The sequence below is a fragment of the Phocoena phocoena genome, chromosome 5, assembly GCF_963924675.1.
Source record: "Phocoena phocoena chromosome 5, mPhoPho1.1, whole genome shotgun sequence".
NCBI classification, from domain to species: Eukaryota; Metazoa; Chordata; class Mammalia; order Artiodactyla; family Phocoenidae; genus Phocoena; species Phocoena phocoena.
The window spans coordinates 117,005,831-117,020,405 of record NC_089223.1 but is presented as its reverse complement, the minus strand read 5'-3'; the positions used below and the strand labels follow the sequence as shown (position 1 = coordinate 117,020,405).

The following is a 14,575-nucleotide window of genomic DNA, read 5'->3' as shown; positions in this document are numbered from 1 at the left end:
CCTTCTCTTTCAAGTAAATCTTTCTCTGCTAAAAGTTATAGACTTAGGGGTCCAAGGCTTAAAGTATTAAAGTCGGGAAATTGCCCAAAAATTCCACTTGAGGTTGAAAACTTTGATCTGACTTTTGAGTTCCCTCAAAGGTCTTTTTTTTTTTTTTAAGGTACACGTTTGGGTTTGTTTGTTTACATGTCATTATTCCTCCCTTGACCTGATCCTTCTAGATTATTGCTTCAAGTTAGTAATGGTCTCATTTGTGTTTATAAACCAAGTGTCTCGTTTATTACTTGGCACATACCAGACCCTCCTAAATGATGGATGCAGGATGAAAGTGGGGGCTCGGTTGCCAGGTAGTGGGTATGTTTAAGGATGTTGGACTCTTTAGAGGATGGTGGTATTTTAAACCTAGATCAACAGATAACTCCTTCCATACGTCATTCTGAGTTTCTTCCCATTATCTGTGCGGTATAATAGACAGCTGATTAAAAAACAGAGGAGCAGATTATGATATGCAACTTTTTGATGTGCTTTGGATAGACCGCAAGACTCTTTTAATGTGAGTAGGGAGAAAATTGTTTTGCAAAGGTGTTACAAGTTCATCTGACTTGGTTTGTAACCTTTACCGGATTTCATAGACTTGTTCTGAAGTGCCCAAGGAGGCTACACCTCACATCTTTATTCCAGTAAGTTTATTGACAGCCATAAGGACAGTTACCAGTGATTAGAACAAACTCCAAATTTTGTCTTCTGGGTTCAGGGACTTTGGATTAAAACAACCCTCCTTTAATCATCAGAAACTCTGAAGTTTGCAAAAAATAGTTTTCCTCTGGAATTGTAGACACTGTAGTACAGAAGCAATGTGGTCAGGTTCTGAGAGGTTACCATTTTTTTGATTTCTTGGGAGTCTAACTTAAGACCCACTGCTAGGGTACCTAGATTTCATATTTTGAAATTATCTCTCTCACCCCCGTTTCCTTTCTGTTTGTATCTCTGCTGCTTTAACTACTGGACTTCAATATATAAAATAGCTTCTTGTTCATGGGGCCTCCTTTGGTGCCTAAGTGTTGCAGTGATGATGTAGGCCAGTGCTCTTGAATAGCCATTCTGAACAATAGGCATAGATTGCTATCACCGTCTGTGTTACTTTATTCTACGGGATGACAGTTTTTTATGTTTATTTGTTTTGCCCCCACAGAGTAGTCACTCTTTTATGTAATCCTTATATCAGAATAATCTAGGAATGATGGCCTGGGGATGATGAGATCAGAACATACATAGTTACTCACATCCACCATCCTGTTACACTCATTTCCTATAGAGTTGTCTCTGTATGATGAGGGTACCTTACTGGAAGGCTGACAGTTCTAGTAATCCAGCTCTACATTCATAGCTTTCACGTATTGTGAGGTGTCCAAAACATTCTTTTATGCCAACGTTAACGAGGGTAACTGAGGTAGTTGGTGAATCACCATTTAAAGGCCTTCTATCCCATTTTTCACATTTTTCCTAGTGTTAATACAGACTTTGGAATGCAATATCCCATTGGCAGTTTGAAGCAGAAACTTGGATAAATTAAGTTTTTCTGCAGTTGCCCTATGAATTTTACACAATATAAATTGCTTGCTTTTGCTATTTTCTACTTTTTTTTTTTTTTTTTGCCACGCTATGTGGCTTGCAGGATCTTAGTTCCCTGACCACGGATCGAACCCCTGACCCCTGCAGTGGACGCATGGAGTCCTAACCACTGGACCACCAGTGAACTCCCACTATTTCCTACTTTATTTTTTATATTTCCTACTTTAAATCATTACTACAAGTACTGTAAAATGACCCTCTCTCTATGGTGGTATGGCAATATAATTGAGAGAAAAATTCCTGAATGTTAAACTAATTTCTTTTAATTGCTTGTTCTGATAACAAATGCCACTTTGGAGGAAAGAATGTGCCCAAAACAAGGATTCTTTCATTTCTGTAATTCTTCTGCAAATTTGATTTGATCAAGAATATAGCTTTACCTGATTTTATCTATTTGACTTTTTTGCCTAGAATCACCAAAGAAGCTGGAAATTGTCAGAGAATGCTGCTCTGAAAATCAGAAACATCTAAATTATTAGACATTATAATTAGAAAGATGAGCCACAGAGTAATGGGACTTTTTTTTTTTTTTTCGGTACGCGGGCTTCTCACTGCTGTGGCCTCTCCCGCTGCGGAGCACAGGCTCCAGACGCGCAGGCTCAGCGGCCATGGCTCACGGGCCCAGCCGCTCTGCGGCATATGGGATCTTCCTGGACCAGGGCATGAACCCGTGTCCCCTGCATTGGCAAGCGGACTCTCAACCACTGTGCCACCAGGGAAGCCCCCCTTTTTTTTTTTCAAGTTTTACCTTTAAAAAAAATTAATTAATTAATTAATTTATAGCTGTGTTGGGTCTTCGTTTCTGTGCGAGGGCTTTCTCTAGTGTGGCAAGCAGGGGCCACTCTTCATCGTGGTGCGCGGGTCTCTCACTATTGTGGCCTCTCTTTTTGCGGAGCACAGGCTCCAGACGCGCAGGCTCAGTAGTTGTGGCTCACGGGCCTAGTTGCTCCGCGGCATGTGGGATCTTCCCAGACCAGGGCCCGAACCCATGTCCCCTGCACTGGCAGGAAGATTCTCAACACTGCGCCACCAGGGAAGCCCGGGACTTCTTTTTAAGAACAAAATGTTTGTGGTACTTAACATATGTTCCACCATGACCTTGTATATGGTAGAGTTCTTAAGAACATGGTCTTTGGTGATATACACAATACCATCAACTATGCTAAAACCATTTCCTGAACACACACTACATGTATGTAAGGGACAGTGCGAGGTTCTACAGGGAAGGTCTCTTCTCCATAAGCAACTGGAACCATTTACACAAGCAATTTCGGTCAACTACTTTTTGAGTTTCATCCAGACAACAGAGAAAGGAAAGATTCTAGAAGTAGCAGATGTGTACAGGCTGATGTAAAATGCTGTCTTTTTAAAGAGATGAATCTATAAAGAAAGAAAATGACTGTCATAAAGAAAATGACCATCACCTGAATTAACTCTTCTAATTCTAGAGAATTTTAATTGTAGTTTAATTCCAGAATCTCAGAGAAATTGGAATAGTGGATTTTACTAACTGCCCTGTCTCAGATCCTCTCTTGCTCAAACTTGTCCAGGAATTTCATCCAATTTTTATTTGAGGGGGAGTTGAAAGCATTTCAGCAAAGCAAACAACTGAATGGCGTGTCAGCCAAAACCTGAAATGTTTGTTTTAGAAGCGTTTTTGAATAAAGTGTATCAAAATAACAAAAGCTCAACTAGAAAGACCTTAAAATGCATTGAAAAAGAATTCCTTGATATATTTTTCTTGAGAAGCCTAGAACCATAGAAAATGATTTCAAAGTGCAAAATCATACTGGTAACCTCAGCCAAAGTGTTATCCCTGAAGTATATATATATAATCGCACTCACTAGGAGAGGTGACACTGGAAGACAAATATTTGGTTAGAAAACTAATCCAGTCTTGTGTCAGATGCTCTTCAAATTCCAAGCATAAATCTATTCTAAGAATAACTGGAGTGAAAGGAGTGTGGGAATCACTGCTTGGGTTTAGCTGGTCCATTTCTTAAATCAGGACGACTTCAAAAGCATAGATTCTAATAAGGAACTTCATTTTAACAAGAATGATGCATTTTTCCTTCTTGTCAGGTAGATATTTTATTTTTATTCTCAGGTTAATATCAACTCCTGCTTGGTGAGCATATTAATTTGGGAGTATATTCAAAAATACCCGCTGAAATCTACCTGACCTGAGAACACAGTATAAGTATGGAATGTGTACATGTTTGTGTTATGGCAGTCTGTTAGTCATCTCCTACTTCACCCAGTGAAATTCCAGGCATGAAGAGGCGGGCGTTATGCCCGTGCCTTTAAGTCTTTGGTTCAGTAATTCTCCAGACTGACTGTGAATTTGGATCACCCATGGTCCTACATCAGCCCTATTAATTTAATGTTCTCAGAGTCTGTGTGGCCTGGATATTTGTATTCTTTTTTTTTTTTTTTTGAGGTACGCAGGCCTCTCACTGTTCCGGCCCCTCCCGCCGCGGAGCACAGGCTCCGGACGCACAGGCTCAGCGGCCATGGCTCACGGGCCCAGCCGCTCCATGGCATGGGGGATCCTCCCGGACCGGGGCACGAACCCGTGTCCCCTGCATCGTCGGGCGGACTCTCAACCACTGCGCCACCAGGGAAGCCCCTAGACATTTGTATTCTTAAAAGTGGTACAGGTGATTCTGATGAACAGCCAGTATTAATGAGAACATTAGATCTTTGTGGAGACTTTTTTTAAAAAGTAACTTTTGTGATGGTGTTGTTATAACATAGGAATTGGTGAGAGGAGGTCTCATTTCAGTAAGTTCGGGATCAGAGTGTATGTATGTGAACAGAACGTGTCTTCCAAAAGAAGTCATTTAACATATATTTATTAAGAGCTTTCTCTGTGCAAACCACTTTGCTTGGTGCTGAGGATACAAAAGTGAGCATGACATAGTCTTTACACTTAAGGAGCCTTTAACTGGGGAGACCTGACATCTTAACAAGTTGTAGAAGCTGTTATAAACGCTCTGACGGTGCTACTGGGAGTGTTCAAAAGAAGGATTGGCTAGCTTTCGGGGAGGGCAGGAAGAGCTTCCTAGGAGCTCTTGAGACTTGAAAGATAAAATCAGTTTTTGCCATATTAGGATGAGGGGTGGAGGGAATGATATTGCAAATAGTCTGAATAAAGACAGGTTTGTCAGATGCCTCTTCAAGCGGCCAGAATGACAGGGACACAGACACGAGGAAGAGGGTGGTATCAGAGAGGTGGACAAGGGCCATTCTTGGATGGGTTTGTCTATCATTTAAGGAATTTGAACTTTACTATGTAGACAGTAAAGAGTATCTATCTGGAAGGGTGTCCAGAAGAGTAGTTATATTATTAGATAGAAACATTGTTCTGGCTGCAATGTGAAGGATGGCTTGAAAAAGTTGAAACTTGAAGCAGCAAGGCCATTTAGCAGACTGCTGTAGTAATCCAGGCATGAAGTGACGCGTTAAGGCAAGATTTCCCAAGACTTTAAAACTGGGATATTTAAAAAATAAATTTCCTTGCTGTAGTAATGTCCTGTTTCTTTGTTCACTGGCTGAAGACTCAATTTTTAGATAATGTAGGATATATTTATATAGCCAGTTTAGATGCAAGGATTATTTTAGCTGTATCACAGCTCTTTTTCAAAGAATGGAAAATATTGTTGCAATAACTTTTTTTTGGTTGAACAGTAATGTAATTATCTTAAATATAAAAAGTTGACATATGAAGGGAATGTCTCATAACTCGAGCTTAAAAGTTATAAGCAACACAAGAAACTGCATTAAAGAAAAATTTAAAAATAGGATGCCTACTTTATGCCATAGTATTTCTTTAGACCAGTGTTATATACTAGATATATAACGTGAGCCACAAATACAAATCATGTATATAAATTTAAAGTTTCTAGTAGCCACATTAAAAGATTAAAAAACCAAATGGGTGAAATTAACTTCACCCATATATTATATATCATTATATATGATATATTTCATTTAACTCAGTATATCCAAAATATCATTGCAAAATTATATAAAATTGAGATATCTGATAGTCTTATTATCTAGAGAAACAATATATTTTATATTCTTTTTTCATAGTAAATATTTGAAATCTTGTGCATATTTTTGTACTTTTAGCACATCTCATTTTGGACCAACTGCATTTCAAGCACTTCATTAGCCACATGTGGCTACTGTACTGGACAGTGAAGCTTGAGATAATTTCTTAAATTTCATTCCAAACATATATGAAACATTTCAGCAGCACTTTCAAGGATGCATTGATAGTTATTCTTGTTAGAAACATAAGTCACTTGGGATTTTGCTTTAAAACCTGAATATATTAATGAGTCCTATTGAATTTTTATAATACATTAGTATCAATACACAGAAAGTAGAAGTGAGTTATTAAAATATCTGATTATTCTTCATGACTATTACTTTTTAGAGTTTCAGGATATGAAATAATCCTCAACTTAAAGTTTGAAGTGGAACCCATAAGAAGATAGTCTCTAGGTACAATATATGAAAAGCCTTCTGAACTTTAAAGATATGTGATAATTTAAGGTTGAAAATGGAGAATTTCAAGGAACCACAGGAAATTATTAGTTTCATAGATCACTGGTAGGTGGTTGTATAAGCTAAATCATCTTTGTTGCATTGTTCAGGTTTTTGAGCTGACACAGTTAAGAAAATCACTTTATATATTGCAATGTTGTCAGAGCCCTACTTAGGGTTATAAGAATCTTTGAGCAACTTATAACTTCCAGAAATGTTATAGGAATAAATGAAAGGTTATTTCAAATAGGCAGTCACTAGAAACTTCCAGTGTTTGAATACCACTTCTCTAAATTCACATTCAAGAACAGGCCCCGTTTCCAGTGGAAGGTATTGAAGTTTTGATAAAAAAAAAATTAAGGTGAGAGCTGTTAAATGTTTTTTTCCCTTTGAACGGTCAGATGCTAGCGGTAAGTAGGTGGTGAGTTGATGAAACCAGAGTTGGAGTTTTGGCAGATCAGGGAAAGAAGGATTGAGTTTTTGCAAAAGAGTGATGATGGAATCCAAGCCTTGTAAGAAGGCATAAGCAGAGTGAGAATGACATGAAAAAACTAGTGGGGCTGATGGATTGAAGTCCAGTGGGGGTGAAGAGCTGTGGATGGAGCTGTAAAACTGTAAAGATAGGAGGTACTTAAGTATGAGTAGAGCTGTAAAACTGTCAAGATGAGATGCTTGAAATCAAGACTTCAAAAATGTGTAATATTTGGTGAGTATGAGCTGTAGGTGGGGGGCTGAGATCAAGTAGAGAAAACACTCTCTGCAGGTGAGGAGGTTAGGGAACTAAAAGGGAAAGGTGTTGGGAATTAAGTCATTGAGAATGTTTTAAGTAGCTATAGAGGCGAAGCGAGCAAGGTGCTATACTCTTCAGTGAGGAAGAGGAAGTGATCAGGAGGTGGGTTGGCTGATGTATTTTAGGTTGGTGGTTCTCAAGTGGGGACAATTTGCACCCTAGGGAATGTTTGGAAATATCTGGAGACATTTTTGGCTGTCAAACTGGGGTGTGTGTATGTGAGTGTGCATGCTACTGGCATCTAGTGAATTGAGGCCAGGGATGCTTCTAAACATCCTACAATGCCCAGCACAGCCCCTTGCAACAAATGATAATCTGGTCCCAAATGTCAGTAATGCTGAGGTTGAGAAACTGCTTTAGGCAGATGTATCAGAATCAAGGTATGCTGGCTGAAAAACAGGCTGAGAACTGTCAATCAAGTAAATACTGTATTTCTATTTTAATTGAATAGTTCCTATGGAAAAAAGACACATTCATTAAAAATAAACATTCATTCATTCATTCACTGAATCAACAAACATATGCTGCATTCCTACTTAACTGGCATCACTATTCTCAGTGTGAACACAAGGATCCCTGCCCGAGTACCGTTTGTTCAAGGTCGGGGGGGGGGGGCGGGGAGGCAGAGAACAATAAATACAATAAACAGTAAGTTAGATAATTTGTTAGAAAGTAGTGTTTAATAAAAAAGGAAAAGTAAAGCAGATTAAGGATATTGGGAGTGCTGGGGGATGGGAGCACAAGCAAGGGTGGGTTGCAATTTTAGATGTCAGGGTAGGTCTTACTGAGGTGATGTCTGAACAAAGATTTAAGAGATGAGAGCATATAACGAATGTATGTTGCCCTGAAGATAGTTTTGGTCTGCATTCAATTCACAGAAAAGAGGAGTAAAGTGGATTGTGCTAAGTGCTTTGGGGGATACAGAGTTAAATCAGACATAGTTTCTGCCCTCATGGAATTTCAGGATGAACTAACAATCTTGGAAATGATAGAAAAATGATGACAGCAAACACAGGATGGTAATTTTGCCCTATACTCTTTGTTCCTGTTTTGATCCTTTTTCATGGCGGGGAAATGACAGGTTAGTGATTAGTCCTTACTTTCCACATTTGCTCCTTCTCAGAAAACAGATGGTAACCTGGGTTAAATAGTGAAATGAATGAAGAAAAAAAGTGATGACAGTGGGTTTAGAGTGTGAGCCCGAGAGCAGTGGGATCAGAGAAAAGGAAAGGAAGGTTCAACTTATAAAAGGGATTAATGATTTGGAAGAAAGACTTACAAGCATCTCTATTAACCTTCCTGGCTGACAGTTACCAATTTACAACATTTGAAACAAGCCTCCCATTAGCTCTCTCTGCCCCCCAGGTATGGTAACAGCACTAGGAACTATGCTGTTCGGGTTGGGGATTACCATACTCTGGTGCCGGAGGAGTTTGAGGAAGAAATTGGAGTTCAGCAGATTGTGATTCACCGGGAGTATCGACCAGACAGCAGTGACTACGACATCGCCCTGGTTAGATTACAAGGACCAGAAGAACAATGTGCCAGATTCAGCAGCCACGTTTTGCCAGCCTGTTTGCCACTCCGGAGAGAGAGGCCACAGAAAACAGCCTCCAATTGTTACATAACAGGATGGGGAGACACAGGTAACAAATAACCCAAAGAAACAATTAAAATCTGGGCACCTGCTTGTGTCTGGGATTATCCATACATTTGAGTGTACAGTGGGTAGCAAAATCTTAAAGGGGGTTCAGGCTTAGTTGTTTGGAAATTCTGCCAAGTGTGAGACGCATGCGTGTAATCTGGATTCATACCCTGAGGGTACTGTGGTTCCCATTAGAACTTAGACCCGACTCAGGACTTGGGCCTAGCTGTCTCTATTTTAAAAAGTTTTCCTAATGACTTTGATGTAGCTACCCCAGCAAAGGGCTTTGGTGTTTGATGGTTTCTTTGTTGTAATGGAGCCCTTTATCAAAGTAAATCTTATGCAGAATTCCTAAATGAAGAACAGACAAAAATCAGAGCTGCTGAGGTTCAAGAGGAAGGATCCAGCTCACTTACTTGGGTTTCTCCTTCCACAACCCCCTTCTCATTCTTCCCACCTCCCCGTCCCCGAGCAGGATAGTGTTCAGCTTGTGCTCTTCTCAGGCAAGAGCTAACATCAGCTAGTGCTTGCTCAGGATGGTCTTCGAAACATCTAGGTCTCACCTGGATTAGGTGCTCGACTCACAAATGACTGAGTAAGGAGAAATGATTGGGTTGACTGCTCTCCATTAAAAGTAATTAAAACTGAAAAGAACATCAAATAAGTATTTCTACAGGTGATAATTTCAATAAGGTTATATTTAGTAAATATAAGTATTTGTTTTCATTTTACCCCATGCTACATTAAATCTGGGCTTTAAACTTACATTATTTCATAGCAGCAAAATGTAGAACATCTGTAGCAGATACACAATACTGAAAAAGCTCTGCGACCAATCCTGAAATAAACCTTAAAAAGTGGAAACATTTTCTGAATGATATGATAGAATCAGGTCAGAGTAAATGCCTTCTCACGACGCTATGCTGATCTGAGGCAAACTGAAGGCTGGAGTATAGCTGTTGAAATTATTACTTCATCAGGAAAGGGAATCAGTCACCTCCCTTTAGACACTACATCTGAATAGAGATGACAGAGAAAGTAAATTTTACAGAATGTTTTATTGTGGATGAATCACTCCAGTTGAGTAAATAGGATTGGAGAATAATGTGGAGTTTATATCCAAGAAAAGGCTATCATGGAGAACCTATCAATTATACATTTTAGCCACTAAATAGAGAATGAGTGGCTTACTAGTAAATAGAATATGTTAACAAGTGGCTAAACTTCAGCCTGTTTCTATGTAAGAATGTTGTTTCTGAACCATCTTTATGAAATGCCATGTTTCTCTTGAGGATAGTAATTGCCACCTTATGTGCTTATATAGATTTATAATTAATCCTCAAGTCAGTGAAGTAGATGAGTCCTAGAGCAGTGGATTTGCTAATACAGAGCCAGCATGAACGCACCCTCACTGTTTTAATATACAGAATTCAAATTCTAAAGCCTGCACAAATGTGCTTTCTGTAGGTTACCTTTTTCTACTGGGCAAGTCCGTAAGCGTTACTAAAGTATTCTTCCAAAAATGCGGTACTGAGAAACAGAATGGTGAAGGGTTAGAGTATGGTTAAGTGCAAACAATAAAAAAAATACCATTTATAGTTATCACTCACTTAAACTACACTAATGCCACAATAGGGCTTTTTATTTCAATAGGGCTATTAAATGTTCATTAAACTGTTAAATGTAGCTCTTTTCACTACCATCTTTACCTGGCATCTAATTCAATTATTTGGCCTGCATAGGACGAGCCTACTCAAGAACTCTACAACAAGCAGCCATCCCCTTACTTCCCAAGAGGTTTTGTGAAGACCGTTATAAGGGTCGATTTACAGGAAGGATGCTCTGTGCTGGAAACCTCCATGAACACAAACGTGTGGACAGCTGCCAGGGAGACAGCGGAGGACCACTCATGTGTGAACGGCCAGGAGAGAGCTGGGTTGTATACGGGGTGACTTCCTGGGGATATGGCTGTGGGGTTAAGGATTCCCCTGGTGTTTATACCAAAGTCTCAGCCTTTGTACCTTGGATAAAAAGTGTCACCAAACTGTAATCCTTCATGGAAACCTCAAGAAAATAATATTTAGAGAATCTGTTGGAAACTTTCCAACATTGGCATTTAGCTGAGATGCCAACTAACGGGAACGGAGATCTGTGTTTCTGTGTTTTGTGTTGTCGTAAGAACTGTGCACCCCTTTGCTGCTTGAGAATTTGTGATGTGAACATTTTGGCTACAGATACCTCAGTGTAGTAATGATTATCCTTCTTTAGCAGTTGCCTACCCAAATTAGTTTAATGGACACTAAATTCATTATTCCCATGAGTCTTGTCTCTGCCTGTTTCTCAGCATTCTCCAGAGATTATTGTATACTGATTGTGCAGTCAGGCTGTTTTTACATTTACTTGGATTGAGAACTCCTTTATAACTGAATCAATATGGTATATATTCATATAAAGAGCCTACATTTGACATAAAAAAAATACTCTTTACTATACTCAAAATAAGAGTGGCAGGCTTTCCTGGTGGTGCAGTGGTTGAGAGTCTGCCTGCTGATGCAGGGGACACGGGTTCGTGCCCCGGTCCGGGAAGATCCCACATGCTGCAGAGCGGCTGGGCCCGTGAGCCATGGCCACTGAGCCTGCGCGTCCGGAGCCTGTGCTCCGCAACAGGAGAGGCCACAACAGTGAGAGGCCCGCGTACCGCACCCACCAAAAAAAAATAAGAGTGGCATTGTTTTCTGTTCATGTAATTTTTTAAGCTCGGACTTTTTTCCTTAGGCTGATAAAAATATCAGACCACATCTTTCTGGCCTTTCGTGAGAAAATCGAAGGCCAAAAAAGATAAAGGAATTCTATTATAAACTGACTGGAAAGGAATATCATTGTCACAGTACATTCCTGAATGAAGCCTTTGTACCAAGCACTATGGCAACTAAAGAGAAAAACATTCTAGCTACCTTGTATGTTGTTAGCACACTTCAGCATTCCTGAAAACATAAGAATGCCTTCAAACTGTTTAACGCACAACCTAATTCAATCTGCTTGATTACTTTTAATCACTTCAAATTTACAGCTTGGTAAAAATATGTTTTTTCTTTAGCATCATGCTGTTTTCCAGACCATGATTTAAGAGTGCCACCTACTGCAACCTTCTGGCAACTAACTTAAACCTGCAGACTATCCTGATACAGTCCCATCTAATAAAAATAGACCATTAAAAATGTTTTCCCTGTCTATAGTTTGGGAAAGTTTAAAATAACTGTTATGTTTAATCCATATACCACTTATGTGCTAGGTGGCTATGCACCTCATTGACAATTTATAAAAGGTAAGATTTTATAATATTTCTAGTTTTCAAATGGGTTAACAGGCAGAGGCCAAGATGACACAGCTGTTGAAAGGCTTTGAATCCAAACTCCAGAACAGGAAGAGTCCCAATGCAGACAAGAGCATCTCCTTCCACCCCTCTAACCCATGGTTCTCCTGTCTAAAGGTAAGTTTTCCTTCCCGCTGTTTCCCAAAGGAGTAAGGGATAGCTGCTTATATTATGTATCCTACAGGGCATTCTTGGTAGCAGCACAAAATCTTTGCCCAAATATAAAAGGTAAGCCCTCAGGATACTTGAGTAGACTGCTATCACGAGTCCTTCTCAAAATCCCAGGTAGTAAAAAAAGGTGAAGAGGTGAGTACAAACTATAGGATTTAGAATGCTTAAGTAATCCTCTTAAATGGCTAACTCGCCAGGGAGGGACTTCACCCCCATCCCTTTCCCTTCTGTATCATATTGCATCCCTTTTGTAAATTCTGAGCTATGTAAAACAACTGGTGCTAACCTGAAAGTGCTTTATAGTTTACTACTTTGCAGAACTGCAATGCAGTTCAAGTAGAATAGCACTAAAACGTTTTCTAAACACTCATGACTTTGATAAAGGAAAAACCTGCAATGCAGGTGAGAAAATTTATCTTCCTGAAAGTTTCTCATGGGCCATCCTTGTAATTGAACTACAACGCTGATGCAAACATTTATATTGGCTTTTTAACTAGACCAGAGGCTGGCAAACTTAAAGAACAGATAGTTAACAGATGGCCTGCAGTTTGCTCAACCTTGAGGTAGAATGCTTGGTTCATAAAATATGCATTTATTATAGCTTAATTTTCTTATTAAATGTTAAGTGTGAGTTTTAAAGATGCACGTGTTCAGTGTACATCTGTGTAAATAAAGTGCATAGCTTTTCACTGTGCAGTTTCCTTAATCTTCTGTGTGGTATTAAATGACCCTACTCTCTTCCTCAGGGGTAAACTGGTTTTTATGTATAACAGTTTTCTCCAAATAACACCTTACACAACAATACTAATTCATGTTACTTCCACTCGAGCTCCCAACAGTGGAACAGGAGGTAGCCTGTTCACTACTTGTAGTTACCTTTGCACTTATTAGTCATTCAGTCAGGGAACACTGACATCTGTACAAATCGAGCATTTTATTGATATAGCAAGGAAGCACTTATTTATTCTCCATTTAAATACCATACTTGAGATTTAAAATCACATTTGGCAGTGTACTTCAGGATGCTAATAAGACTTCACCCATATCGCTTTGGATTTCTTGACTTCTGCAAGAGAAGAAAACCAGCTTTATAAAACTCTAATTTCTGTACTTACCTCATGGTGCTGAGTCTTAGCAGCTACTTCAGTTACTTTCTATTCAGTTGGCTATTTACTCTTTTAAATTACAAAATGCCAGCAAAATATACCAATTTTGGCCTTCCAAATCCTTAGCACTAAGGGTTTCAGATTCAGAAATAAATAAATAAATATATATGTATATATAACAGGAACGTACCTTGTTGTTTTCCATCATCCACTGGAACAATTAGCTCAGCTTCCTAAAAACATTTGAACAGTAGTTAGATGTCTGCCCAATAACCCAGTACCCTCCAGATTTTTAAAGTGAAGAATGTTACTTGTGCAAGTCAGAATCTGATACCAATTAGATGGTGACAGCTTTGCCAATAAACAAGAATATGCTCTTCCATGGCTAGGAAGGGAGACTGCCACAGCTGACAGGTCCCAAAGATACATGGAGATTCATAATCCCAGAAAAGACCAGCAAGGACAACTACAGATACTACTCACCACCTGGATCAAACTGGCGGGTTATCAGGATGCGGTGTTATTATTTCATAGTGTCGGAGTAGATTCAAGATGGCCACATGACACCAAAAGCAGAACTAATGACCTTAACCGGAGTCATCAGCTGCATTTAACCTTTGCCGGAAGGCCCACGGCCCACCGGCGCTAGTTTTCCGACTCAGCGCCCCCGGTTGAACGTGGCTGCCCCGCGAATCAATGAACATTTAAGCCCACTCAGGAGTTTTAACCTAGAGGTTTTCCAAGCTGACGTCGATCTACTTCTACAAGACTGTTGCATCTCCTGCATTTCAAACTTGGCCAAAAGTTCTGTCTTAAGTATTTTAGCACACGAAACACAACGCAGTACTTCCACCTAAACTCGACGCTTCCCGGATGTAAAAGGCCGAATCCTTCGCCACACGCTCTCTTATAGAGCGGGTGACGCTATTCCGGGGAAAAGCCGCGAGGGGCGGGGCCTATGCGCTTTCTCCCCGCCCCGCCCCGCCCTCCCAGCTCCGCTGAGGTTCCACCCCATCCGTTGGCCACCAACTTTCATTTTTTTTTTTGCGGTACGCGGGTCTCTCACTGTTGTGGTCTTTCCCGTTGCGGAGTACAGGCTTCGGACGCGCAGGCTCAGCGGCCATGGCTCACAGGCCCAGCCGCTCCGCGACATGTGGGATTTTCCCGGACCGGGGCACGAACCCGCGTCTCCTGCATCAGCAGGCGGACTCTCAACCACTGCGCCACCAGAGAAGCCCAGGCCACCGTTTTCTTGATGGCCCTCCCCTTCCTCAGCTTCTCCACCCCGCCTCGCCCCCGCG

At 40.2% G+C, this 14,575-nt stretch overlaps 1 protein-coding gene and 1 non-coding gene across 2 annotated transcripts in view; one reads left to right on the top strand and one right to left on the bottom strand.

The window, feature by feature from the left end:
• The window catches only part of PRSS12 (serine protease 12), a 75,701-nt gene extending 65,027 nt beyond the window's left edge, over positions 1-10,674 (top strand). Inside the window, exons 12-13 of the mRNA XM_065877788.1 lie at positions 8,345-8,625; positions 10,367-10,674. Coding sequence (XP_065733860.1) covers positions 8,345-8,625; positions 10,367-10,674 — 589 coding nt within the window. The remainder of the gene's footprint in view (positions 1-8,344; positions 8,626-10,366) is intronic.
• A 2,902-nt stretch (positions 10,675-13,576) lies between these two features.
• Positions 13,577-13,707, bottom strand: LOC136123967 (small nucleolar RNA SNORA24). The gene has a single exon (XR_010655922.1). It is a non-coding gene; the product is annotated as a small nucleolar RNA SNORA24 (small nucleolar RNA).
• Between the last annotated feature and the right edge of the window lie 868 nt (positions 13,708-14,575).